The 26,578-nt window shown below is 41.2% G+C and overlaps 1 protein-coding gene and 2 pseudogenes across 2 annotated transcripts; 2 read left to right on the plus strand and 1 right to left on the minus strand.

Annotated features, from left to right (window-relative positions):
• Positions 1-157: 157 nt before the first annotated feature.
• On the plus strand, positions 158-1,505 carry LOC136484391 (uncharacterized; annotated as a pseudogene).
• A 13,156-nt stretch (positions 1,506-14,661) lies between these two features.
• Positions 14,662-16,134, plus strand: LOC136480624 (heterogeneous nuclear ribonucleoprotein 1-like; annotated as a pseudogene).
• A 3,848-nt stretch (positions 16,135-19,982) lies between these two features.
• Positions 19,983-26,031, minus strand: LOC136482707 (1-acyl-sn-glycerol-3-phosphate acyltransferase PLS1). 2 transcript variants are annotated; one of them, XR_010765171.1, is made up of 12 exons: positions 25,687-26,031; positions 25,102-25,224; positions 24,166-24,205; positions 23,992-24,065; positions 23,807-23,866; positions 22,960-23,037; positions 22,724-22,882; positions 21,704-21,829; positions 21,415-21,507; positions 21,172-21,255; positions 20,223-20,483; positions 19,983-20,122 (listed from the first exon to the last, which is right to left on the minus strand). XR_010765171.1 is itself a non-coding variant. In XM_066479908.1 (11 exons), exons 1-11 carry the CDS (start codon positions 25,765-25,767, stop codon positions 20,277-20,279), a joined length of 1,125 nt encoding a protein of 374 aa, XP_066336005.1. In that variant the 5' UTR covers positions 25,768-26,031; the 3' UTR covers positions 19,983-20,276. The 2 variants fall into 2 exon arrangements, 1 of the variants encoding a protein (XP_066336005.1); XM_066479908.1 differs by having other exon boundaries at positions 19,983-20,483.
• Positions 26,032-26,578: the final 547 nt, after the last annotated feature.

The raw sequence follows: 26,578 nt of genomic DNA on the forward strand, positions 1-26,578 counted from the left end.
GGCAGAACGGAAGCTAGACCAATGCATTAGGCTATCTATTGCCGATATGCAGAAGAATGAGTCAATGATGATTGCAGCTGCTTACTTCTGGTCAGACACAACAAACACTTTTATGTTTGGACATGGCCCAGCTACTCCCACACTTGCTGATGTCTACATGCTCACTGGTCTGGATATTTCAACTGCCGATGAAGGCTCCATCTATGGCAGAAAATCTGAATATAGGGTGAATACCCGCAACATCGACGGTTGGACAGGATACATTCAAGAATACCAGAAGACTGGGACAGTTAACCAGAGGGAACATGCCACATTCTTGAATATGTGGTTAGAAAAATTTATCTTCTGTGGTCGATCAGTAGGACCAACCAACGCTTTCCTCCCCGCTGCTGAACTCTTGGCCAATGGTGTAAGGTTCCCTCTTAGCTGATACCTTCTGAGCTCCACTTATCATCTTCTTCATCAAGTGTCTCAGAAACTTTTGCTTGGCGAACCCATCGGCAACTTAGGAGGCCCATGGTGGTTCATCAACATGTGGCTGAATACCCATATGCACAAATGGTTGCAATGGGACTTCTTGCCCAACAATTCCCACGAGAAATTGCTGAAGACCATGTGCTTGGGGACGAGGAATCGGCAACACGCTCACCCCTCAATTTTGGTGAAGCCATAATTGTCCTCCCTGGAACAGAGGCCAATGAAGACCAGATCGGCAGATTCTTTCAAAGCTTCTACAATGGTCTTTCTCGTGATCATAGGGCCTGGGTACCTTATATTGACGAAGAAAACAGATTCCCCCTTCTTTTCAACTTTGCCGATGATACTCTGAATTAGGATAATGAACTCATGATGGCCATCATTACTCCTAGGGCAATTCCAGTAAACACATTTGGTAGCGAAAAAAACACCAATATCACGTATGAGTTTTACAACCCATCGGCAGTATCCCGTCAATTGGCTTTTGGGCAACTGCCAATCAAACTTTGTTTTGCCGATGTGATCAAACCCAGAGAAACAATCACCTGCGGAACAGATTGGAGCAGGGTAGTGCAACTCTCCCCCAATGCCGATACTACAAATGTCGATATATCCGTCTGGACGCCAGTATCTTTCATCACTGAATCATATAAGCAATGGTGGCGAGAGTGGAGGGAACAACTATTTGCAACATCTGCTCACACATATCAGCACATGATCGACCCTGAATACGCCATTCCCGATGACATAGTAAGTTCCTTTTAGCTCCCTTCTGTTTTTTTCCTTTCATATATCGGTAACTAACTTTCTCGTGACAGGTTAACAACCCAGGACCAACTATGAGCAAAAGTGGGAAACCCTTCGATCTTCGGCCTGTTTCCTCGATATCACCGATCGGCTATAACGCCCCCACCTTAGCTGCTTTGACTCACCAGAAGATCCGTGCCAAGACCATCACCTCCAAGTCCAAATTGGCTACAGCTAGGGCCACTCCATCGGCTGCTGCTACAACCTTGGTCAAGGCATTCAAGGTAACAACCCTATTTATTTCTACTTATGCCGATCACAAACTATATTAACATTAATCATCAGGGGGTAAGAGCCACCGCTGGATCGTCATCGGCAATTCCTCCGATATCAAGCACCACTTCTTCCGACAAACCTTCAGAGGTATCCCTTTGATTTCACATTTTATCTGTTAAATATCATACCTTACACTTATTTTGCAGCAACAAATGGGTACATCGGCAAGCATACCAGATGTCCAAGCTTCACAACCAACAAGTGCCGATGCCCCCCAGCCAACCGTTGCTGATGCCCAAGCAAAGCGCAAAGCCTTAATAGATGCCGAGGCACAGCCAAAACGACAGAAGTCCATGCCGATCCCCACATCTGCCCCAATGTCATCGGTCATCATACCCCAAGAGCCAACCACCGATGAGGTCACAGAGGATATCCCATCAGCAAGCTCAGCCAATCCTCCACACGGCATACTCTAGGCTGCTTCCTCCAGTCAAGCATAGGAAATTGCCTTGAAACAGGTAAACCGATTAACCTAGTTGATTTATAATACTCATACTTATCCTTAACTGACCTCCTTTTCTTTTCCTCAGGAATAAGGCTTCCCAAACAGCCTATTCTCCTTTGCCATTGATGTTTCTGACGATGATGGAGAGGAAACAAGTTCTTCCCTTGCACTGGGAACAATATCGGTAGAAACTAAGTCCAAGTTGGAAGCTCTCCTGAACTTGTTACAGCAGGATACCGCCCAACTGGTAGATGACTCAGACCCCGCAAAGGCAATTTTCAAAACAATTCGTGGCCAGGTCCCTGCCGATGTTGAAGAAGTACTCTTCCCAGCAGCCCATTTAGAAAGCCGCCAACTGCAATATCAATGGGCTGCTCAACGCATTGCCGATAGAGCAGCTCAGGCTCAACTCAAAGAAGAGATGCTACAACTAAAATAAATTGCTAATGAGAAGCACAAGGGCATCGGCAACTTACAGACTTCGGGCGCTGAACTTAAGCAGACAATCTTAGATTTATCGGCAAAGAAGATGGCTCTATTGGCTGAATTAAAAGAAGTCGAGGCAGCCTTAACTCATGCTCAACAAGAAGAAAGCCAGCTACCCAATGCCATCAAGGCCCTTCAGCAAGAAAGAGACACCCAGGCTCGCAAAGCCTTGGCCATGAAGAAAAAACTCAAGCCTGTGGAAGGTGCTGCCGATGAAGACATTAAAGAAATGAAGGAAGCCAACCAGATTCGCCTGCGTGCGATATTGGCTATCCAATCCTTGTTAAACTTGTAAATCTTGTCTATTGCATCGGCACTTTACGAGACATTGACATCCTTGTATAATTCTAGCCGATAGGACTGTTATCGGCACTTATACTTTTATGCATCCATCCAGATACTAGGGTAATATTTCTTTAAATATTTTCCATTTAACGCTCTGGGAAACACGACCCCTTCGAGGGTTTCTAGAATATATGCGTTACCAGGAACAGACTGATTTATCCGATATAGACCTTCCCAATTAGGAGACCACTTTCTGAACTTTGAACTTTTAGTCCCAATCGATAAAATCAATTTCCAGACCAGATCTCCATCGACAAACTCCTTTACCTTCACCTTCTTGTCATACCATCTGGATACTCTTTTCTTATTTTCTTCTATGCTAACTAGAGCCCTTAACCGATGACCCGCCACATCTTCCAACTCATCCTTCATAAGAGTATCATAATCATCGGCTGTCAGCTGATCTTGAGAACGTATTCGCCTAGAGCCAGTTTTAATTTCTCAAGGCAATACTGCGTCATGTCCATATACTAACTGATAAGGCGTCACTTTGGTTGCACCATGATATGACATCCGACATGACCACAAGGCTTCATTTAATACTGTATGCCACCTCTTAGGATTTTCTTCAATTCTGCGCTTAATGAGTTTGATGATCGCTTTGTTAGAAGCCTCAGCCTGACCATTAGCTTGAGCATAATATGGAGAAGAATTTAAAATTTTAATTCCCATACCTACAGCAAACTCATCAAATTCTCCTGATGTAAACATAGTGCCCTGATCGGTAGTGATAGTCTGAGGAATACCAAATCGGTAAACAATATGCTCTTTCATAAAATTGATCATATTAGCCGATGCCACCTTTTTAAAGGAATTGCCCCAACCCATTTTGTGAAATAATCGGTAGCAACCAGAATAAATTTATATCCTTTGCTCGATGGCGGATAAATCTGACCAATGAGATCGATAGCCCATCCCCGGAACGGCCAAGGTTTGATTGTAGGATTCATAGCCAATGCAGGCGCTCTTTGAATATTACCAAACTTTTGACACCCCTGACATCCTTTAAAATATTTAAAACAATCTTCAAGAATAGTCGGTCAATAGTATCCATTCCTTCTGATCATCTACTTCATCTTGAAAGCCGATTGATGCGCCCCACACACTCCTTCATGAATTTCACCCATCAAGCTTTTCGATTCATCACTGCTAACACATCTAAGTAAAACTCCATCTATAGTTCGATAATATAATTCATCATCGAGGAGCACATACTTGGTAGCTTGGAACCTTATACGTCTTTCAACCTTTTTATATGGATCCTTTAAATAATCGACAATCTCCTTCCTTCAGTCATCGGTATCAACTGCCGATGTTAGTACTTCCTGAATAGGCTGATACCCTGAAGCATGCTGAGCTAGTCGATTAGCCTCCTCATTATGCAGTCGAGAAATATGTTCAAGATGAAAATCTCTAAATCCTTTCAACAGTTGCAAACACCTTTCATAATACAAAATCAAAACTTCACTTCGGCATTCATAAATCCCAGCCAATTGATTTATAACTAGCATAGAATCACCAAAGATTTCAACAGCATCGGCATGTATCTCCTTCAGCAATTCTAACCCTTTTATCAAGGCTTGGTATTCAGCCTGATTATTTGTCGATGTAGCAACAATCAGCAATGAAAACTCATACTTCCTTCCTTGAGGTGAAATCAACACAATGCCGATACCGGCTCCTTCGCCACATGTGGATCCATCGAAGAAAAGTGTCCAAGGAGCAACCTCCAGAGAGTCCACTGTGTTACAATGCTGAGTGACAAAATCAGCCATAACCTGTCCCTTAACTGCCTTAGTCGATTCGTAACGTAGTTCAAATTCTAATAATGCTAAAATCCACTTGCCGATTCTACCACTTAATATCGGCATTGACAGCATATACTTGACTACGTCGTCTTTGCATATGATCGTACATTCGGCAGATAACAAATAATGTCTTAATTTGACACAAGAAAAATATAAACACAGACATAATTTTTCAATGGCCGAATACCTGGTCTCAACATCCACTAATCTTCTGCTCAAATAATAAATAACACGCTCTTTCCCTTCAAATTCTTGAATAAGAGCTGAACCAATAACGGTATCATCAGTTGACAAATACAACCTGAAAGGTTTCCTGTGTTGAGGTGGAACTAGCACTGGAGGATTTGTCAAATATTTCTTAATCTCATCTAGGGCTAACTGCTGCTCAGCTCCCCATACAAATTCCTGATCGGCTTTCAATTTAAGTAATGGACTGAAAGCCTTGATCCTTCTCGACAGATTAGATATGAATCTTCTAATGAAATTAATCTTACCGATCAAAGATTGCAATTTAGTTTTAGTGGCAGGAGCAACCACCTTGTTAATTACATCAATAGACTTCCTACTGATTTCGATGCCCCGCTGATGCACCACAAAACCCAAAAATTGACCTGCCGATACACCAAATGCACATTTATTAGGATTCATCTTCAATCCATGCTTCCTTGTGCACTCCAATATCTTTCATAAATCGGCTAGATGTTTTGTGATATCTCCAGACTTAATCACTACGTCATCAATGTAGATCTCCACTAATATGCCGATGTATTCATGAAAAATAAAGTTCATAGCTCTTTGATAAGTAGCGCCGGCATTTTTCAAACCAAACGTCATGACTACCCACTCAAACAACCCTACATGACCTGGACATCTGAAAGCAGTCTTGGGAATATCTTCTTTAGCCATGAATATTTGATTGTAACCTGCATTACCATCCATGAAGCTAATAATTTGATGTCTGGCTGCAGCATCAATCAACAAATCAGCAATCGGCATTGGATAGCCATCTATCGGTGTGGCTTTGTTAAGATTCCTGAAATCAATACAAACACGAAGTTTTCCATTTTTCTTATAAACAGGAACCACATTAGAGATCCACTCTGCATATCGACACTGTCGAATAAACTTTGCCTCAATTAATTTAGTTATTTCGGCCTTAATGTCAGGAAGTATATTAGGGTTGCATCGACGCGCTGGCTGCTGATGTGGCTGAAATCCAGATTTGATAGGTAACCGATGTTCAACTATCGATCGGTCTAATCCAGGCATTTTAGTATAATCCCAAGCAAAACAATCTTTATACTATTTTAACAAATCAGTCATTTGCTGCTTACACTTGGAATCTAACTTAGCACTAATAAAAGTAGGTCTTGGCCTATCGCCATCACCAATATCTACTTCTACTAAATCATCTGCCGAGGTGAACCCTTGACCTAATTTTCCATCATCGGCAAACCTATCCATTAAAACTTTTCTTCATAACCGACTACTTGGATCGGTGGAATTTCATAATCAGCAACTCTAAGGAACTCTTTTTCCCAAACTTCTCCTGATATGCACTTAGTTCGCTCATAAGTATCTGTTTCTGCCGATGCAATAATATAAGAAGAATCACCAGGGACAAACTCAATCTTATCCCCAATCCACTGTACGAGGCATTGATGCATTGTAGAAGGAACACAACAATTAGCATGAATCCAATCCCTCCCTAAAAACAGATTATATGCACCCTTGCCATTAATAACGAAGAACGTCGTCGGCAAGGTTTTACTGTCGACAGTCAATTCGACACATACCGCCCCTTTAGCTGGTGACACATTGCCTTCAAAATCTTTTATCATCATATCGGTTTTGGCCAAGTCTTGATCTCCCTTACCAAGTTTCCGATACATCACATAAGGCATAATATTAATCGTAACCCCTCCATCGATAAGTATCTTAGATACAGGCTGTCCATCAACTCTACCTTTCACAAACAAAGCCTTAAGATGCTGTCTCTCATCATCAGTAGGTTTCTCAAAAACTGCCATCATTGGATCTAGTGTCAACTGAGCTACTTGATCAGAGAGAACAACTTCTTCCTCATTATTAGATAGTGCCAAAAACTCCATCGGCAACATGAATACCATATTAACATCTGCCGATGGACCCTTATTTTTGTGTTTTACCTGCCACTGCTGATGACCGGACCTTTCATTGGAAGAATTTTCCTCTCGGTATAAATCCTCCTGATGCTCACGTTGCATCCTCCTTCTCTGTGTCTTTGTCAGACCCTCCGGGCACCATCAAGGAAACTTGGTTTTCCAAACCGGCTGATAACAGGTTTTAGTTGATTCTACATGGCGTATATTAGGGTCCCTGTAGAATATTTCTTCATCGGGAACTCTTGCGTTTGCCATCTCCTCAAGCTCCTCTTGATTCCTTGGAAAATATCCAGCGCGTTTACCAAGCCTCTCATGTACACTTAGTCTGCCCTCCAGCCGATCATGCACTGATGCTCTGCCTCTGATCGGCTCATTAATAAATAAACCCTGATCGCTAGGTTGAAACCTCCTTTCTGACCGATTGACCCCATAATAACCATTGCACTCAAGGCAATTTTCAACAGTTGGCAATTTAATACCTTCTTCCCAACAATGGATGAAAAACGGGCACCTCCAATGATCTTTATGCCGATGCCATTCTTCCCGACGTCTCTCTTCTTGCTGTTGTCGATATCGGTCATTTCGCTGACGCCAACTCTCCTGCTGCCTTCGATGGGTAATCACAATGCCAGGTCGAGAAGGATTTTTGGAACTACTGCTTTCTCTCAGTAAACCCTTACTTTTTGCATCATCGGTAGTTATCCGATGTTGGGGATCCACTGATGCGTTTTTCTCAGCAGCCTCTGACGTCAATACCTTGGTCTTCCCTTTGGCCTCCAACATATTTGCTGGAAAAGGGTGTTGATCAATTTTCATCGGCTTCTAGGCCTTGGAAGTACCAAACTTAATTCTCCCAGATTCAATAGCCGATTGTAACTGTTGCCTGAACACCTTGCACTCATTTGTACTGTGTGAAGTTGCATTGTGCCATTTGCAGTATAAGATCTTCTTCAACTCTTCTGCCGATGTGATCACATGATTAGGTGACAGCTTAATTTGGCCCTCTTGAAGCAAAAGATCAAATATCTTGTCAGCCTTGGTGATATCAAAGGTAAACTTTTCTGGCTCTTTTTGACCAAAGGGACAAGATATCGGCTTTTTATTCTTAACCTACTTAGCTAAGCCGATAACTGGTTCTTCATCAGAATCAGAATCTCCTACTTCTTCAACAAATGACACTTTTTTACTCCAATTCTTTTTAGATTCAAAAACCCTAGTATCTTGATCAGAGGTCCTTTGCACGAGATGACTGAGGCTTTCAAACTCCTGAGAAGCATATCTGTCTTTGAGATGTGGCAATAACCCTTGGAAAGCCAAATCGGTAAGCTGACGATCATCCAGCACCAGGCTGTAGCACTTATTTTTTACATGTCGTAGCCTTTGCACAAAGCTTTCTACCGATTCATCATTACGTTGTCTCAATTTTACTAAATCGGTAAGCTTCTTTTCATGAATTCCAGCAAAGAAATACTTATGAAATTGTTTTTCTAGATCAGCCCAGGTAATAATAGAATTTGGTGGTAATGAAATGAACCATGTAAATGCCGATCTAGACAAAGATGATGAAAATAATCGAACTCTTAATTCATCTCTGCTACCTGCCTCTCCACATTGAATAATGAAGCGATTGACATGTTCTATTGTTGATGTATCATCTTGCCCAGAGAATTTAGTGAAATCTGGTATCTTGTACCGATTTGGGAGAGGAATTAAATCATATGCAGGAGGGTAAAGAGTCCGATAAGAATAAGTATTAACCTTGGGCTTTATCCCAAACTAACCCTTCATAATTTTTGCTATCTTATTGGCCCGAAAAGCACCAGCCTCCTGCTGACGAACTGGCTGAATTTCTACAGGAGGTACCTGCTGATATCCCTCCACATATCTTTGTGGCCCACGATCTCCAGCAATCGGCATATTTGCCGTTACTTGTGGTCCATTAACCTGCTAGAAAGGATTCATTGGCTGAGCTGCCGATGCTTGATTCTGGAAACCAGCTTGCATATGACCTTGTTGAACCCCTGCAACCTGCTGATTTTGCTGAACTATATGTTGAACAGGTAACTGTCCTGGCCAACCATTATTAGAACTCATCGGTACAAAACTTACCGATGGCTGGTAATTTACTGACATTGTTGGATAATTATAACCAGCTTGAGGCATGAACTGAACCCCAGTTTGACTCATAGCAGGGGCTTTCTGCTGCATCGGCAGTAAGCTTGCCGATGGACTTGAATTAGGTGTTTGAACCAAAGGCATCTAGAAACCACCTAGAGTTGGTTGCACAGTAGTTGCTATGGCATATTGAGGCACTTGAGCCATCGGCAAAACAGCCGATGGTATAGGAGCTTTTCCTACTGCGTCAAATACTTGAGGTAACCTAGGATTGAAAGCAGATGACTCTAGAGGCATACCATATCCCCACCAATTAGCAGGAATCTGGCTATTCTGAGACACAGGGCCTGACATAGCTGATGCTGATAGATCTGTATTAAGCTGAACTCGTCTTCCTGGTAGTACCGGATTTGATCGTATCGGTGTAGATTGAATATTAGGTAAGCCTGCTGATACTGGAGGAGAAGTAACTTCTGTACCCACAATGGCCGAGGGAGCCGATGGAGTATTAACAGATACCGGCTCTGGTTGATGATAGGCAGGCCCAACATAATGCGGTGCCGTTTGTCCTTCTTTGAGAGTTCGAACCACAGCATTATGAACAGTATTGGACAACACATTGGAATAATTAATTAAAGCATGATTTACTGCAGAATTAACCATCTCTTGAAGTTTACCAGGATTGGAGTCAAAGGTAACCTGCCGAGGCAATGGCAAATCTTGCTTCTGGATGACTTGTCCACTCTTGTTCAGGCTAAACGATTTCAGACAAAGCTGCCTGTATTCTTCTACAGCCTTTTCCATAGCCTGCCTCTGCTCTTCCTTAAGATCTTCTTCTGATACCGCGATAATGTTCTCTGAATTGATCTCAGAATTGAACATATTGATTGGGTTGATTGGTCCCACCGGGCGTGCCAAAAGATGTGTTGATGCAAAAGTAGATCTGCAAACACAAAGGGCTAATACCTGAATCGATATCCAAAGCGTGCTAGTCGATTTGACCTGTTAATCGACAAGGATGAAGATACGAGCACTTTGGTCCTAACAACAGCGATACGCCCGGAAGCCATAGCCAAGAGGTACTCATGCAGAACTCGAGAATCACCGAAGGTCGCACTAGAGCTATGCAACTCGCCGAATCAATGAGAACTCGTAAAAAAGGGAAAATATGCAAATTGACGAAATCGCCGAAAAGTAAGTAGATGTAAAATAGGAGTAAAAATTGGTTTTGATATTGATATCTATATTTTTACATTGCCCCTCAATCTATATTTATACCCTGATCTAAAGAGGCATAGCCAAACACAACTAGGACACCAAGTCCAAATCTAAGGAAACACACGACTCTTACATGAATCACACTCTAACAAATATAGAAAAGGAAATCAACTCCTATCTATTTCCCTGTCCTCCTCGATTACGATGGAAATCTTACCGACCTCCTTTCCATCGGCATACTTCCTGTTTCATCGGCAGTAGCCTTCAAGCCTTCCTTCATCGGCATCGACAATAACATCTCCAACCTTATCGGCAACGCCCGAGTCTAAATCAACCTCTCCATCGATCACCACCATTCATCGGCAATTATCTTTACAAGCTGTTTTTCATCGGCTGTCAGTGTATACAGTAACTTTCTTCCTATCGATTAGCTCACTCTGATCATTGTGCAAAAAACGGTGTCAACAAAAGCATGACTTGGGGGTAAGGCCCTACCCCTCGGTAGGGGTTCAACTAGTTGTTCCTATGAGCTCACCTTGGTTCCCTCGTGCTGTTGCTCATCTTCGTTTGACCAGGAACGACGCGAGTGATGACCTGATGCGTCGGTGTCAACCTTGGAGCGCCATTGATATCACTGCGCGCACATGGCCAAGCCATCTCGGCACTCCTCCGCCTCAACCGCCACCGCAGCATGAATTTCAGTGAGCTACTGGTGCTTACCCGCTATCCCTACCACCCTGATAGAACCTTAGGTCATTGGAATAGTCATGCCACCGCCGTGGGTAGCCGCTCGCCGCTATAGCCCATGACGGTGCACCTCCGAGTCCCTAACCACCACCCATCCATGCATGTTTAGCTGTAGATGGTGGTCGGCCCCTTACTTCTGTCGTAGCATGCCTAAGTTGCCCGGCGTAACCGCCTTATGCCATCGGCCGGCGCGCGCAGGGATCCCCAGGGACCTCCCCGTGGTAAAGGTGAAAACATCCAAAGGTTTAGTTGTAAGATTACTGACGGTAGGAATAGTGCGCAAAGTAGTCATGTTATTATCTAAAGGCACGGGGGCTTCTCTGTAAAGCGCCGTCGTGCGCGGGAGCCCTCGGCCTTGGGCCATTGCTGGGCCGGCCTGTTGCCACGCCCCCGTTCCGCGTTGGGCCAACCCGGGCTGCTGGGCCGAATGGTTTCCACCGACCCTTTTCCTTTTCTAAGCATTTTCTAATTTAGTTTCTAAGATAAACTTGTAAATTCAATATAAAATTGTGTAGTTAACCAAAAATTATGAAACTAATTTTGTTAGGTTCCAAAAATCATGATCTACCTACTAGTATATTTTGTTCACATAGTTTTATAATATTTTCAGAAGTGATCTAATTAATTTAAGATGCTTAATGTTGTTAAGATATAAACTTGAAGGAATTTTTATGATAAATTGGTGATAGTGTTGGCTCTAAAACTTTTACAGTAAATTTCTAACATTATTAGGTGGTCACTATAATTTTTGTAGCTCCATAATAATTAGTTTGCTAAGGTATCTAAATGAGCCCTAGTTCGAAAATATATGTTTAATCAATAAAATGTCGAAACACCTTGGGATTTTAGAACTAAAACATTTTTTCGGAGGTGAAGCCTTACTTGACGATGGGGATAAGTAGACTAGTACGTTAGTCATTAAAGCTAGCTCGTTAGCTTGCGGAGCGTAATCGTATTTCTAAGAGTTTCGGTCGTCGTTGATTATTTACGTCTCTACGTTGTATCCACATATATCATAATAGAAACAACGATGGATCGTGGAGATGATCGGAGTAGCAGAAAAGATGGTGCCTTGATGATTGTGTCGCCATGATGGAATGCTAACTTTTGGTTATATCTTACCCAGACAAGCCCCGGTGCATAACCCCTATTATTCTATACTTTATTTTATGCTTGTGCATTAAGTTTTAAGGAGTTGAATGAAAACCCACTTGCATATATATATATATCCTTATCCTATGAGTCCTACTAGTATGTCAAGATCATGTAGGTTGCTATGCTATAGAACCCGGTAGAAGTCGAGTGATTACCTGTTACTCGCGAGAGATAGGAAAGATATTATTGTTGTTATTATATTACTATCACATGGAATATATATAAATGATAATTGGAGACCGGGTGGAATGGTACTTGGATTTGGACTTGGTTAGGCATTCGGGCGAGGCTCGGATTGCACTTGTTCCTCCTATGTCAATTGAGGACCGTCCATTGCTGTGGATGGTAGTCAGGTCACAAACTTATTATCCTGAGCACATACTTGCTTATGGGAGCGGGAAGACTCGTTACGCTCTTATCGTGGGTTCCAGCTCTTTTCAGACCAACTAATTGGAGGCGGGGAAAGATGGAGGTCTAAGCACCATAATGAGATCGGGTCTCAAGTGTGGGGGCTTGGAGTCCAAGTTTGGACGGGGACCTGGACCCCATGACAGGAATGGAGCGTGTTGGTCTTGTTTGTGCCTGGGGTACAAGCGAGGCATGTGTTTCAGGGTACCTAGCTGGGATACATTGATTCACGAATCACCGTTTCTGTGAGACGGTACCGACTTGGCTATGGTCTAGCACCGTAGTAAAAACTGGAACTTGAAAGGTGATAAAATGGTTCTGATTGCTTATCACCTACTTGAAAGTAGCATAGGTGCTTACATAGAATGGATAGTTAATGAACTAATGATGACTGCTAATAAAATTTAATATAAGGATGCATGTTTAGTAATGCTTCCTGCAGATGCAATAACCCATAAGCCAGAAAGCCTTGCATATCCTTGGAGTCTTTTATTTTCCTCCTATTGGGTAACTCTTGCTGAGTACAATCGAGTACTCAGGGTTTTATTCTCTCTGTTGCAGGTGATCGGAGGATACATAGAGCTGATTCTTATGTGTGGAAACCTCCTGGTGAGCTCAGAGAGGATTCCTTTCATGCTACGACCGTAGTGTTTCTTTATAACTCTCACCAAAGGTTTTTATAAGAAAAGATGTAAAATCTGCTAGCATCTCTTGTATATAAATGTCCACTACGTTAATGCTCCACCATGTCATTAAATTAATCTTTGCTTCCTCTATAACTCTGATAACATTGTTATATTCTGCTATTATAATCAATTGAGGTAATATTCTATTACTGTAATAAAGTGATGTAAGAAATGACTTAAGAATATTGTAAGCTTTATTCTATCATTTATGATCCTGATGGAAAAATATGGATTTTCGAGTTCTCCCTTGGGATGTGCTCGATGGAACTGCGTAGTTTAGTGTCCTCTCTTGAGTACTTAGCGTCTAATGGAAGACAAGTACTCCTGAGAGGTATTAGATTAGGCAGTTCTGCCACATGAAGAGGCTATTAGAGATGTTTATATGTGTTCCATCTTTCAAAGCAAGTTGTAAACAAAACTAGATCTTGATAAGGGCATGGGGGTAGTTGTTCTATTGAAAGTTTTTCTCATTCATTTTGTTGTAAACCATGTCACACCTTTTGGAGTTGGATCACATCTATAACAAGTTGTTTGCCAAGCTAGGCACTATATCAACACATAGATGGGGCCACTATGGTGGTTGAACACTTCTCCCAACTTCTTTCATAAAATGGTGTGGCATGATGACAAAAAACACATGACCACAAGGTGGTGGAACACATGAGCATGTAACAAACTTCTTAGATGGAGATGGATGGAGCATGATACGTGGAGGTGGCATTATTAGTAATACAAACCATTTTGTTATGAAAGAAACAATGCCAGCATGAGAAGAGCGTATACTTTTGTGAGAAGAGCGATAAATGCGTTTCACATAAGAAGCGTGTACGTCATTGCTAGGGAGCCTCGGAAAAAGTTGTTAGTTGCTCATTCTTACCACAAAAAGAGGAGAAAAGAAGGGCAAGAAATTGTGGATCTTATACCATGGTAGATTTAATTAAACTTAACTCTTCTCTTATTCGGGGAGTACAATATTTGTGTGCATCCTTCACCCAATAATCTAATGTTTTCACAAAGGTAACAAAATGATTCAATCAGCACTACAGGAATTAACTTAGAATTTATTCTATAATGGGATGAAATAGAAATATATTTTAGGAGTAAATGTGCATGATTTTGTAAGCATTAAACCAGAGAAGAGTGAGGGATCAAAAGAAGGCATGAAATGGGGCACAAAAACTATAGTACAACTACATATAACGCTCTAGATGACATCTTCTAAAAAAGTCAAGGAATAGTGGGGAAAATAAAAAGTAAAGCTAGAGAGAGAGAGGGAGGGAGGAAGAGAGATAGAGAGAGGGGGGAGAACAATAGGCAGAGGAAGTGAACTAGAGGAGGAAGTGGTGGCGGCTGTGTGTCCTTTGAGGTTGTTATGGCTCCTCTAGGAACCAAGATCCTAGCTTTCCTACCCCATCTCAGATTAATATGTGTGCCCTCTTGACAAGCATACTGTCGCATAAGAATTTGTTGCAATTGGTGCCAAAAGTTGTTTCCTTCGTGTGTGAGTGCGTGCGAGGTGGTTCATGGCGGTGGTCCAACAAGAGATGGAGGCAGATGCTATGAAGTTGTTCATCGGTGGAATCTCATGGGACACCAATAAGGACCACCTTCTGAAGTACTTTAGGAAGTATGGGGAGGTGGAGGAGGCTATCATCATGCGTGATCAGGCTTCGGGTTCATCGTGTTTGCTGACCCTGCTATAGCCAAGCATGTCATCATGGAGAAGCATATGATTGATGGTCGGATGGTGAGTAAATTATTGTTGTTTACAAATCCTAAGCTTATTAGAAGATGCTAGATCCATGTTTCTAGATTATGTTAGTTCATATATAGCTTGTATTAATTACCTGATTGCAAATAATGCAATATATTTGGGTTTGTTTTGTTAGGTAGAGGCAAAGAAAGCTATTCCTAGAGATGATCTGCATGCTCTCAACAATAGTCATGGTAGTGCTCATGGATCACGAGGGCCCAGACACAGAAAGAAGATATTCATCGGTGGCCTAGCTTACACCGTGACAAAGAAAGACATTACAAAGTACTTTAAACAATTCGGAACAATCACTGATGTTGTTGTGATATATGACCACCACACACAACGCCCTAGAGGCTTTGGGTTCATCATGTATGATTCAGAAGATGCCATGGATAGGGTATTATTTAAGACATTCCATAAATTGAAAGGTAAGAGGGTTGAGGTCAAGCGAGCTATTCCTAAGGAACCGTCTCCTAGACCTGGCATGTGCTCTCCTATCAATGGGTTCAATTATGTAACTGGTAGAACCAATAGCTTCCTTAATGGATATACCCAGCATTACAATATGAGTCCATTAGGTGGCTATGGAATGAGGATGGATGAATGTTTTGGTCTTCTATCAGGTGGGAACAATGGTTATCCATCTTTTGGTGGTAGTTATGGAATTGGAATGAATTTTGACACATGGATGAACCCATGTATTGAAAGTGGCTCTAGCTTCAATAGTGATATCCAACGTGGATGGCATCTTAATCCATATTACAATGGAAATTCAGGTGGATTCAACAACTATGTTAGCTATGGTGGAGTCAATGAAAATAATGGTTTACTGTTTGACTCACTAGTTCGTAACCTTTGGGGTATTTTTAGCCTTAATCACTCTTCTAGTTCCACAAGCTCTAATTTCTTTGTGCCATTTGGAAATGGGGACCTACTTAGTGGAATTGGGAACAATAATGTGAATTGGGGAAACCCTCATCATGTGCCTGCTCTAGGTGCCAATAATTGCTCTGTTTGCTGTACTGGAAACTTTGGTTATGGGTCCAGTGAAACCAACTTTGATCAAGGTTCCAGTGTTTATGGAAGGAATGTTGGATCAAGTGGTGTCAGTAACTTAAACCAATCAACCAATGGGTATGCAATGAACTTTGGAGATTCATCAATAGGTGGTGGCTCCATCTATGGAGACACAACTTCGACATCTGGATCTTTTGAGCATGATGTTACAAAAATGGTTTCAACCGGTTACATGGGCCATTGACTAATAAAGGTTAGATAGTTTGTTTCTTATGTCATGATATCATTATCCGGCTTTCAACACTTCATTAATTTATTTTTGATAGTTTTCAATTATTAGATCCAAGCATCTTGACAATGTTAGTGTGCAATGTCGATTGAACTTAACAGACTTTACTCAATGCATCCAAGATTTGGTTTTGGAATTTTTGTGTTGTTTTTCTTTTGTGATCCTAGGCCTCCCTATGGTTCCAAAATCACTAACCATGTTAAATGTTCTCTAAGATTATTCCTTGCATATGTGCCATGAGAAGAGTTTGTTCAATTATGTTATATGATTGCCCTTTTGTTTGGTACAGGATGGTGTGTGAACTGATTGAGTTTACTTACAGAAGTTGGTAAATGAGTAAATCTAATATGATGTGTGGTATATGTGAAACCTGCTGATTTGAATGTAGAATACTTTGTGATTGCCCACTCTTTTGACTGATACAGTTTGTTAGCTACTTCCTCCATTCCAAATTGTAAGTCAATCTGGCTTTTCTAGGTACATAGCTTTTGCTACGCACCTAGATATCCATTATGTCTAGATACATAGTAAACCTTTGTATCTAAGAAAGTCAAAATGACTTCCAATTTGGAACGGTGGGAGTACTTGGCAGCTTGAGGCCTTTATCTTTATGGGACATAGACCTATATTTTGTTCTTTTGGGAAGCGATGGTAATAATTGGCCTTTTTCTGGATTGTGGACTTCTAATGTGTCTAAACTTATAATGATTTTACAACTTATAATGCCCTTTTGCCCTTATTGCATTATAGACTTGATCAACTATTCCTTTAAGCTTATTTCATATGCAAATATCAATTGCTCGTTGTTCACATGTAACTGACACCAAGGAAGCACAACTTTATTTGGGTGCTCTTTATCATGCTATGCGGTTTGTATTATTTACTAATAATGACATCTTTGCCTTGTGTAGGAATAATGATGCCAAGGAATCTTTCACATATAACATTTGTCATAATAGTTGAAGAGAGGAGTGGAGGTGCTTCAAGTGCAAATTTTGAACCTCACATGTAAAGCTAGGCGGGGGGATCAGTCGAAGCGATGAAATATATATCATTAGATGACCCTTTTCTTTAAGGGGGATTTATGTTTTATGTAAGATTATGGATTGTGGATTTCCTACAAGGATAAAGCTTAGGTTTATGCAACTTTTTTGGGATGATATAATGTCAGTTTAAGTTTGCAGAGAATAATGTTCATTTGTATGGTAGTGTTTCACCCCGTATAGAACCTAGCCCCCTGTTGGCTTTTGTTGCTATAGTAGAGAAAGCTAGTCTAGTATATGTGTATCAAAGGATGATTAGTTTTTACCCTTTTCTCAAGTTTTTAATCCTATCTTACTTGAAGTGTATGTACCAAATGTCTGGTCTATGCTTTTTCTCTACTTTTGAGGGGGTGTCCCTTTTTAGGCCTCGTAAAATAATAATAATAATAATAATAATAATAATAATAATAATAATAATAATAATAATAATAATAATAATAATAATAATAATAATAATAATAATAATAATAATAATAATAATAATAATAATAATAATAATAATAATAATAATAATAATAATATACTTCGGTTCATTTCCATGAATTTTTTAGGCTACTTTTCAATTGTAATCGAACATTTAGGTATTATAATTCCTCTATGTAATTCACTAATTAGACAATGTGATGCTTCTATTTTAGATCTCTATCATTTGCAGTGGAGAGTGGATGGTGTGAGGTTCCCCTTTCATTGCCCTTTTTTCCCATAATTCACCTCCCATAGAGCTTGCCAGTTGCCATCCCTCACCGCCTCTTTGTAACATTGGACTTAAAACCATGGGTGGTATTCTTTATGGAAAGAATGCTTGTAGTCCTTGCGATTTAGTATTTCCTCACCCTCATTGTAAGAAAAAAAATGTTATTCCTAAGGCATAACACAGAAGGGACTTAGAATTTAGATGCACAACAACCCCAGATAGTTGTACCATATGGTTGGAAAAATAGAAGATAGTTGAGGTTAGTTGAGACAATAAACACAAAAAAGGATATAGATAGTTGGGAAGACAGCCAGACAAGACTAGGTTCCTAAATCATCCTTCTTAATACTAAAACTAAGCAAAGGATACTGAGCTAGTATCATCCAAAGTAAAAAAGGCAAGATAACTCTAATCTACTTTACTTCCTTTAGGACTCTAACAATGGATTTGCTCACAACAGAGGAAGGGGAACAAACATGGAAACATTGAAGGTCCAACATTGCCTAGAGTGTACCATGTGGTGGAATGCAAAGGATGGGCTGGATTGTCACCACAACCACCTACCATGTCTTACTACCACATAAGTGGCTATCACTACCAGCTACAACATTGTCGGTTGATTCAAAACTGCAAGTGCTAAGTTCTCGTTTCTTTTCATTTGAAACTAGCAGTGATAACTCATTGTTACTGTAGGTTGCTTTAAAAACCACAAAGATAATTCATTGTCACTATTGGTTATCATTAAACACTGGTGGTGGTGATAGCACTAAAAGATGGGGTTTGGACCCAACATTTTTATTCAAGTTAGTTTTTAACCATTCATGTATGCAACTTATCAAATCACGTTCGTGCTCATCCACGCTCTCTCCATAGTTCTCCTATCTCCACTCCATCCATGTCTCTCCACGGCCCCTCTCCCTCCCTTTGTCGCTCATCCCTCCCTTCCCAACGCGCCACCTTCCTCAAATCGACAATGGTAAGGCAGCATAGAGGTCCGAGCTCAGGATCCTCACCACTCCTCTCACCCCTCCCTGCCTTCTATGAAGCAGTCGTACATGGATCCTCTTTCATGGATATGTGGTCGCCTTTATTTTTAAAAACTTTTCACAACAAAAACATGATATGCAACTAACAAGAACAAAACATGCATTTAACACTCAATGCATTTATCCTGGTTGCATCTCATATTTTTCTATTGTAGAAGGTTTTCAAAACATTTAGACATCGATTATAATGTTTTGGGAATTTACCAAATTGTTTGGATATTTTTTCCATTTGCCTAGAGCTAAATCTAGTTTTTAGAAACTTTTTGATATACTTTCATGAGCTCTAAATATTTATTTGGATTTGTCATGTCCCCATCAATCTTTTGGATTTTTCATGTCCCCATATATGGTTTGATCCATTTGTCGTGGTTTAAAAAACACTATCAAGTATTACTGGATTTTTTTTTTAACTATAAAAATGATGAAACCGTCTAGTTGAGGAAGAAAGATGTTCGATTTTAGAGTTTAATGAGCAGAAAAGTCAGATCATGATTTTCACAAAGGTAAAACAGACTGTTTTCAAGAAACAATCGTACACATTGATATGCTCTCAAATAGTACGCCACATTGGGCTGACAAAATACTAAGCAACCAAAGGCAGCCAAGCCGGAGCGGGTGGGTGGAGGGATTCCTCCGTTTCAGTCTTCCAGCAGCCTCGCATCCATTTGTTGGACCGCTATATCTGAAAACTTATCTGCAATGGTGTGCCTCGATCGCTGAATTCGCAATGGAAAGCGTTGCAGCAGCTGCTTTTTCTTTTTCTTTCCTTGATCTGGCAGGCATGACATATTGACATAGGAACTAGAAACTTTTGGGTCTTTCAGGATTCTTCTCATCTTTGAGGATCCTCTGCTTTTCATCACAAAACACTTCTATTGCTTTTCAGAACACAGAGCATCCTGTATCCTTTGCTTTTCATCACAGATACAACATTCAATACACGCAGCAGTGCGTCTTACAATCCCCACACAACCACATTGTGATGACTGATGAGTGACAGACAAGGTGCACAACTACATGGATTAAAGATGCAAGCTTTACTGATGAATGAACTAGTTAAAGGCTTCCAGAATATGTCTGACAGGGCAAATGTACCAACATCAAGTTCATGTTCCTCTGCCCAAAAGAGGGGGGAAAAATAAACTCCCTACGATTCTTTCCTGCATACAAATACAAGAGGAGCAGAGCATCCTATTTGAGAGCATATCAATGTCTGGAATTTGGTGCTGTATATATTAATATATGAATTCAATCTGCAACCCTTTTGAAGGACGGCCATAATAAACCCCAGCATCTCATCTCCAACCTCCATTTTCATTCCTTCTTGACCCGGTTCCGTGCCGCCTTGGCTGAGCTCGACCGCTCTGCCTGGGAGAACATGATGAAGACATGCATGACCCCTGTCACAAGTGCCATCCCTGCAGCAGTGAATGCTGCACCTCTCCATGTCGATAGGAGCTGTGTCCACTTGAAGAACTTGATGGCACCAAACAACAGGAGGAATGACCAAAACAGGGTCACCTGGTCCATCAGCGGGAATAGAAAGTCAGCAGCCAGAAGACATCAATACATTTAGGATGCACATTCGGTAAAAACAAATTCATTGAGCTATGGAATGGGCAACAGATTCAACTATTTAAGTACCAAGGAAGAGCTCCCTGCTGCAATGCAACAAAAGCCAGAGGTTTCACAAGGTAGTACTCCTAAATAAGATATAGCACAGCACAGTGACCACTCCGGCGTTCTTAACCCCAAAAACATGGCCACCACCGTCCCCCACAACTGCCAATTGAGTATGGGACACAAACTAATATGTGATCATTCTGATGCAAACACACGACCTTCTCTTCAGCTCACTCAAAACAGATGTCCCACTTCATATTTAGTATTTTCAATCTCAGAAATTGGCCAGCGAAGCTGGGGGAATCGACAAATTCCTAATACTGGTACTTTGTTTGCTTGGTTCTGCAAGATCATGAGTTGAGAACATCAAGATTCTACATGACACTTGATTGACTTATGTAACCTGGCTCACTGGCAAAAGGACACTAGTACAACTCTGTTTTCTAACAAGATTTACACAAAAACACCAATTGCCCATGACAGTAAGACCAGCCTTTTCTTATTCAGCAAAGACAATAACCATTGATAAATTGTGAGGGTGCCACTGCCACTGAGGCAGTAACATGCAATTTTAGTGGGGTCTTACCAGCAATGATTTCACTGGACGGCCAATAGGTCTAATCTCCTCATCGAAAGTGCCTGTTGCCAAATGCTTGTCCAGTAAGGCATCCTGAAATGAAAAACGGGGCAAATAGTATTTACTTAAAAAATATTTTTTTTGTGAGTTCTACTTTAAAAACTAATTGATCAAACCATATATGGAGCATTTTACTTTTCAACAAGATCTAATCAGAAGACATCTAAAAAATAGCGTTATATAGTTCAGTACCTTTGCCACAAAAATGTCTTTGCACCATTTTGAAACATCCTCATCTGATTTTGGCATCTCACTCATTGCATGGCGTTTCATGCGGACATGTATCTAGAGAGGAAAAAAAGTAGTACATTAGTTGACATAACAGTAAGTAGTTCGGCACTGAAATTCCACGCCATATTATATATTTGTATCCAATTTGATAAGACACTTTAGTAAAATCAATTCATTTCAGTGCTCAGTTGACACAAAACTCTTTCTGTATTGGTCTGCCTTGAGTAATTCATGAATTTAGAAAACTTACCACTGATGATTGCCCTTTCAAAATTCGCAGCATTGTTGGTTGAGGTGAATCTTTAGGAACAATTACAGTTGTATCATAAATGGCTGGAACAAAATCTCGCATAATACTTACGGCAGATACAAATCCCTGGGATTTTTTTTCACAGGAGGTATTAGTACAAAACTTTATTGCTCAAACATGTGAAAATGGCATCAGAAATACTAGGTCCATCCCAAATTATAAGACATGACTTTTTTTACCCTAAGTTTGACCACTCGTCTTATTCAAAAAATTTGTGCAAACATAGTCAAATTTAAGTCATTCTTGAAGAACTTTTATTAATAAAGCAAGCCACGACAAAAGAAGTGATATTTTACACAAATTTTTTAATAAGACGAGTGGTCAAACTTGGTGTCAAAAAAGTCAAACGTCTTATAATTTGGGATGGAGGGAGTACATGAGTAAAACCTATGATATAACCATAATTTCTCAGTAGTTATTATACAAAATTGTCATCAACAGATCTCTCAGGCATTCCATAAAATCAAGACAAGTACTCAGTATTTGTTACTCTATGTGATACAGCCATTTATTCCCAATAACTCCTAATCTGAAGTGTCGTGTTAGAACCTCATGATTAGTGATTTAACTTTATGATTGTAAATTGTTACTGTGTCATCAAGGTACAAAAAATCTGCATTTTTCCTTTCAGGTTTGCACATATAAGAAAATGGAAGCGTTTTCACCAATGTCATTACTTCTACATGCACACATGCACATATATGATGCAGAAAATTGCTAAAAGTTATCACTTTATACAAATCACGATGAACATTATGTTCAACAGGTGTATTTTGTGAACAAACTAATAAAAAGTAAAGTAAAATCATGTGAACAGTATAGTTTTCCAGGGTATGCCAAGTTATACTTAAAAATTAGAATCTCATCTAGACTAAATCAGTAAAACAAAAGTATAGCATAGGAAAAGATACTGAACATTTGCAATGTCAGAATCATGCAAGTGAGGGAACAACGAAGTACCTTGGTACGTGGAATAAGTACATTTCTAGGTGCCGGTAAGCCCTGGGAAGCTGCATACTCCTGAGCTGCGAGAAGCTTTGCTGGAGTAAAGCGAGTACCCTCAACGAAAAGAGCTAGCCAAAATGGTCTAGGGAAGTCTTTCAACCTTTGGAGACCCCACTGTATGCAAAATTAAAAAGCTCACTATGTGAAAAAGGAAAACTAGGATGCATTGTACAGGTAAGGTGGGGAGTTACCTTTAGTGTCTTTTCATCCTTGGCCCAGCTCCTCTCCAAAAAGAGGTACTCTGCAAACCACATCGACCAGCCAATAACCTGCAAAAAATGAGCAAAGCGGTTTATAGAATACCAAAGCATGTGCCAGAACATCTACTATAGAAGAAAGGGTAATAGTTAACTCAGGTTCCATCAATTCAAGTGGGACCTTTCTTTTTCTCACAACGCAGGAGAGCTGTGTGTCATTTCATATATAAGAGAGAAATGTACAAAGGAGAGGCCAAAGAAGCCCCTCCTAAATACACTGAACACACAGACTGCAAACTGGCACGTTTGCTTTTAGCTGCTACCGCACAAAAGCCTTATAAGTACTATATAACATAAATAACAGGTAAGCTCCACATAACTGAAACTAATCATGGCAATTTATTTCCTTTTCATTACCTAATTGTTGCGGTCCTTGCTCTGTCATTCTATTTCCAGATCTACCTACCACTCCATATTGGGCAACTTTCTGAGAAGGTGCTCATAGCATGGTGGTAGTAAAACTTCTCAGGTGTGAGGCTACCAACCAGGGCTTGACCCCCCTTGTTCTCACAAAAAAAGGCCCCTCACTGTGTGCTCCCCCATGATCGTGGCACTATTGCCAAAGCCCACAATTATTACAGTGAGAACATGACAAAGCAATGTAGCATTATGATTTTTTGAAACTAGATAAAACAAGTCTATACCCAAAAATATATTTTTTTATGTTGCTTACTTATGCCACAAATAGTTTTTTTTAACCTACATTAAATCAACAGAACTCCGATGTGAATATAAATTGTAAAACTACATGTTACAGAAATATACATATGAACTAACTCACTGGAAGGAACTTGGATGACTTCTTCATCACAGCAAGCGCACTTCCAAGGCACCCTGAGCGCTGAACACATGCCCAGAAAACAGGAGTCTCATATTATTCATCAGTTAATCCAAATAAACCTAAACAGTGTGAACTGTGAGCAAACTAAATTTCTAACAACTATCCAGAAGTTGGGAGATAACAACCTGGGCCAATATCCATCCAATAAGCCAATCAATATCACTCCGATGATTTGATATGATGAGTGCATGCTCTTTACCTGTGAAATTATTCAGATAAGCTTGCAATCCAAACTTTTTTCCTTAAGCTTGCATGAAGGTGAATGCAAACAATGAACCTATTAATAAAAGGCTCCTTACCCATTGACCGGTAAGTTTCCTCATCTGCATGCAGTTGTACCTGCAGAACATAAGCTGAAGTTATTCTGGGAACAGGAGGAAAAAAACAATGCTTGCTTCATAAACATCACTCAAACATGAAGTTTGTATGCTAAGTGATTAAGAAGTATGTTCATTTAGATCTGCTGATGAAAAAGGTAGAAAAAACATCCTCAATTAGCAATTCAATTGATACACATTTAAGCCATTTATATAAAAAAAAATGTTACTCATCAGAATTTGTTTCTTTTCCATAGTTCGTCTAATTTACTGCCACAATTATGCAAGATAAAAAATTAACTATCTTTCCTTCTTAGTTTGACAAGCCAGACCATTAACCACCCCAACAATACTGGAAATTCATACACAATATGATTATATGACTAACTTTCTAATTTCTCGTGCATATGCAACAAAAAGCTCACCAAAGTAACATTTCAATGATTCAATCCATGCAAATATTCCAAATAGAATCTTCACAAACATCACACTCAACTCTAGCCAACATAGGTTGTCAATCTCTATCAGTGTCCCTACTAGTATTGCCGACATTGCCTTTACAACTTTGTTTTATGAACGTGATGTGTGGGTCCTAAACTCTTGAAACTTCTTTGCTTACTTTATTTAGTTTGGAATATCCATCTACCAGATTCAGTTACGATGCAACACTGAAAACTGCTATTTAACTCAGCTTGTTCATTAGTACCACGTACTTCCATTGAAGAACATTTCAAAAACACATAGTATGACACTACAAGAAAGGTTGAATATAGCAAACCAACAGAATGCTGCAACTTGCAGGCACAAATGTAAGTTTGAGTTCTGATACTGAAGCAGGACACGTTACAAATCAATCTTTCTACTAGAAATGAAATGCGAAAATAAAATTGCTTTGGTGCTGGTCATATCTGCGTGTACCTTAACACCTGCCCACCAGTCCACCACCCAGACAAGCTGAAGCCACAGCAGCTCGGCCAAGAATCTGTTGATCCGGCGGTAGAAGCTCTTCGAAAAGGGCCTTATTGTCACAAATAGGATGGCCTGAAATTTCCACGCGCACATACAAACGGATCAAAGAAAGCTTAACACATTTGGAAGTTATGGGTGTATAGTACCCCGTTCGTGGCCGCAGTCAAATGGAAGTAGTAAATTTATTTTACAAAAGCGGCAATTATAACGAAATTTAACAAATCGGCATGAAGCTTTCCATCTAAAAGACACAACTTTGAGTAAAATTCGCCTGGAACCATCGGGACAAAATAAATCACATGGGGAAACTGTAAATCTTTAACGCACATCAGCTGGAATTACCCTACACCGCGCGACAATCATCATTCATGAAGCGAACAAACTAAAATGTCCGTGGCGACACCTTCGAAGGAAAGGAAACAAAATAGAATCTTTTGCTCAGCCGCCGCATCAGATCACCCCAGGCGCCGCCGAAAAAGGAACACAAATCGAGCTGGGCGGGCCCCGGTGGGGAGGGAGGGCGGGTGCGGGTACCTGGATGGTGTTAACTATGAGGCCGGACAGGAGGAAGAGCAGGCCAAGCGGGAGCACGACGAGCACGAGCGGGACCGCCATGGCCCCCCGGCGCCGGCGCCGGCGCTTCCGATCTCGGAGGGGTCGCTCAGATGGGAAGCGGCGGTGGAATAGCTCCCCGCGGCGCTCCTTCTCCGGCGATAGGTGGCTCGGCGGCGGTGCGAGGTGGCGGGCGGCTCCACCGGCGACGAGGACGACGGGGCACGCGAGGCTGATTCGGAGGTTTTTTTATTGTAGGGAGGAGGTGGATGGATGAGCGCTGGTGGGAGGAAGGGAGGGACGGAGGAGGTGGAGGAGTGAAGCGGATGGATGCGTCCATGGGTGGCATTGGCCGAAAATTTTTTTAAGCCCTTTTTTAAAAAAAAAATTCACAGATATATCTCTAGAGGTATGATTTCAAAATCTAGACCCCTAACTCGGTACACGTCGCCATCGTTACTGGCGTCGAGGTCTTGGGCTCGACGCAGACGTGGCGATGACTTGGCGCCAAACTTGGCGCCGTAGATCCTAGCGCCGTAGATCTTGACGCCGAGCTTGGCGCCATGGTTATCGGTGCCAAGCTCTGTCTTACGTATGGTCTCTCCCTTCATTTCTCTATTTCTCTCTCGCGCGCGCACCGCCGCACCCGCCCGCCCGTGCCGGCCCCCGCCGCACCGAACCAACGCACCGCCCGCCCCAGCCCGCTCGCGTCGCCTCGCCGCGCGGAGCGCCGGCCGTCCCGCGCCCGCCGTGCGCCGTCCCTCTCGGCCCGCGCCGCCTCGTCCGTCTCGGCTCGCCGCGTCCGCCGCGCGCATAGACGCCCCCTCCGGTGACCCCGGACACGACACGGCCCCTGCTCCGGGGAGTACGATGG

Source organism: Miscanthus floridulus, chromosome 9 (genome assembly GCF_019320115.1).
Source record: "Miscanthus floridulus cultivar M001 chromosome 9, ASM1932011v1, whole genome shotgun sequence".
In the NCBI taxonomy this organism is placed as follows: Eukaryota; Viridiplantae; Streptophyta; class Magnoliopsida; order Poales; family Poaceae; genus Miscanthus; species Miscanthus floridulus.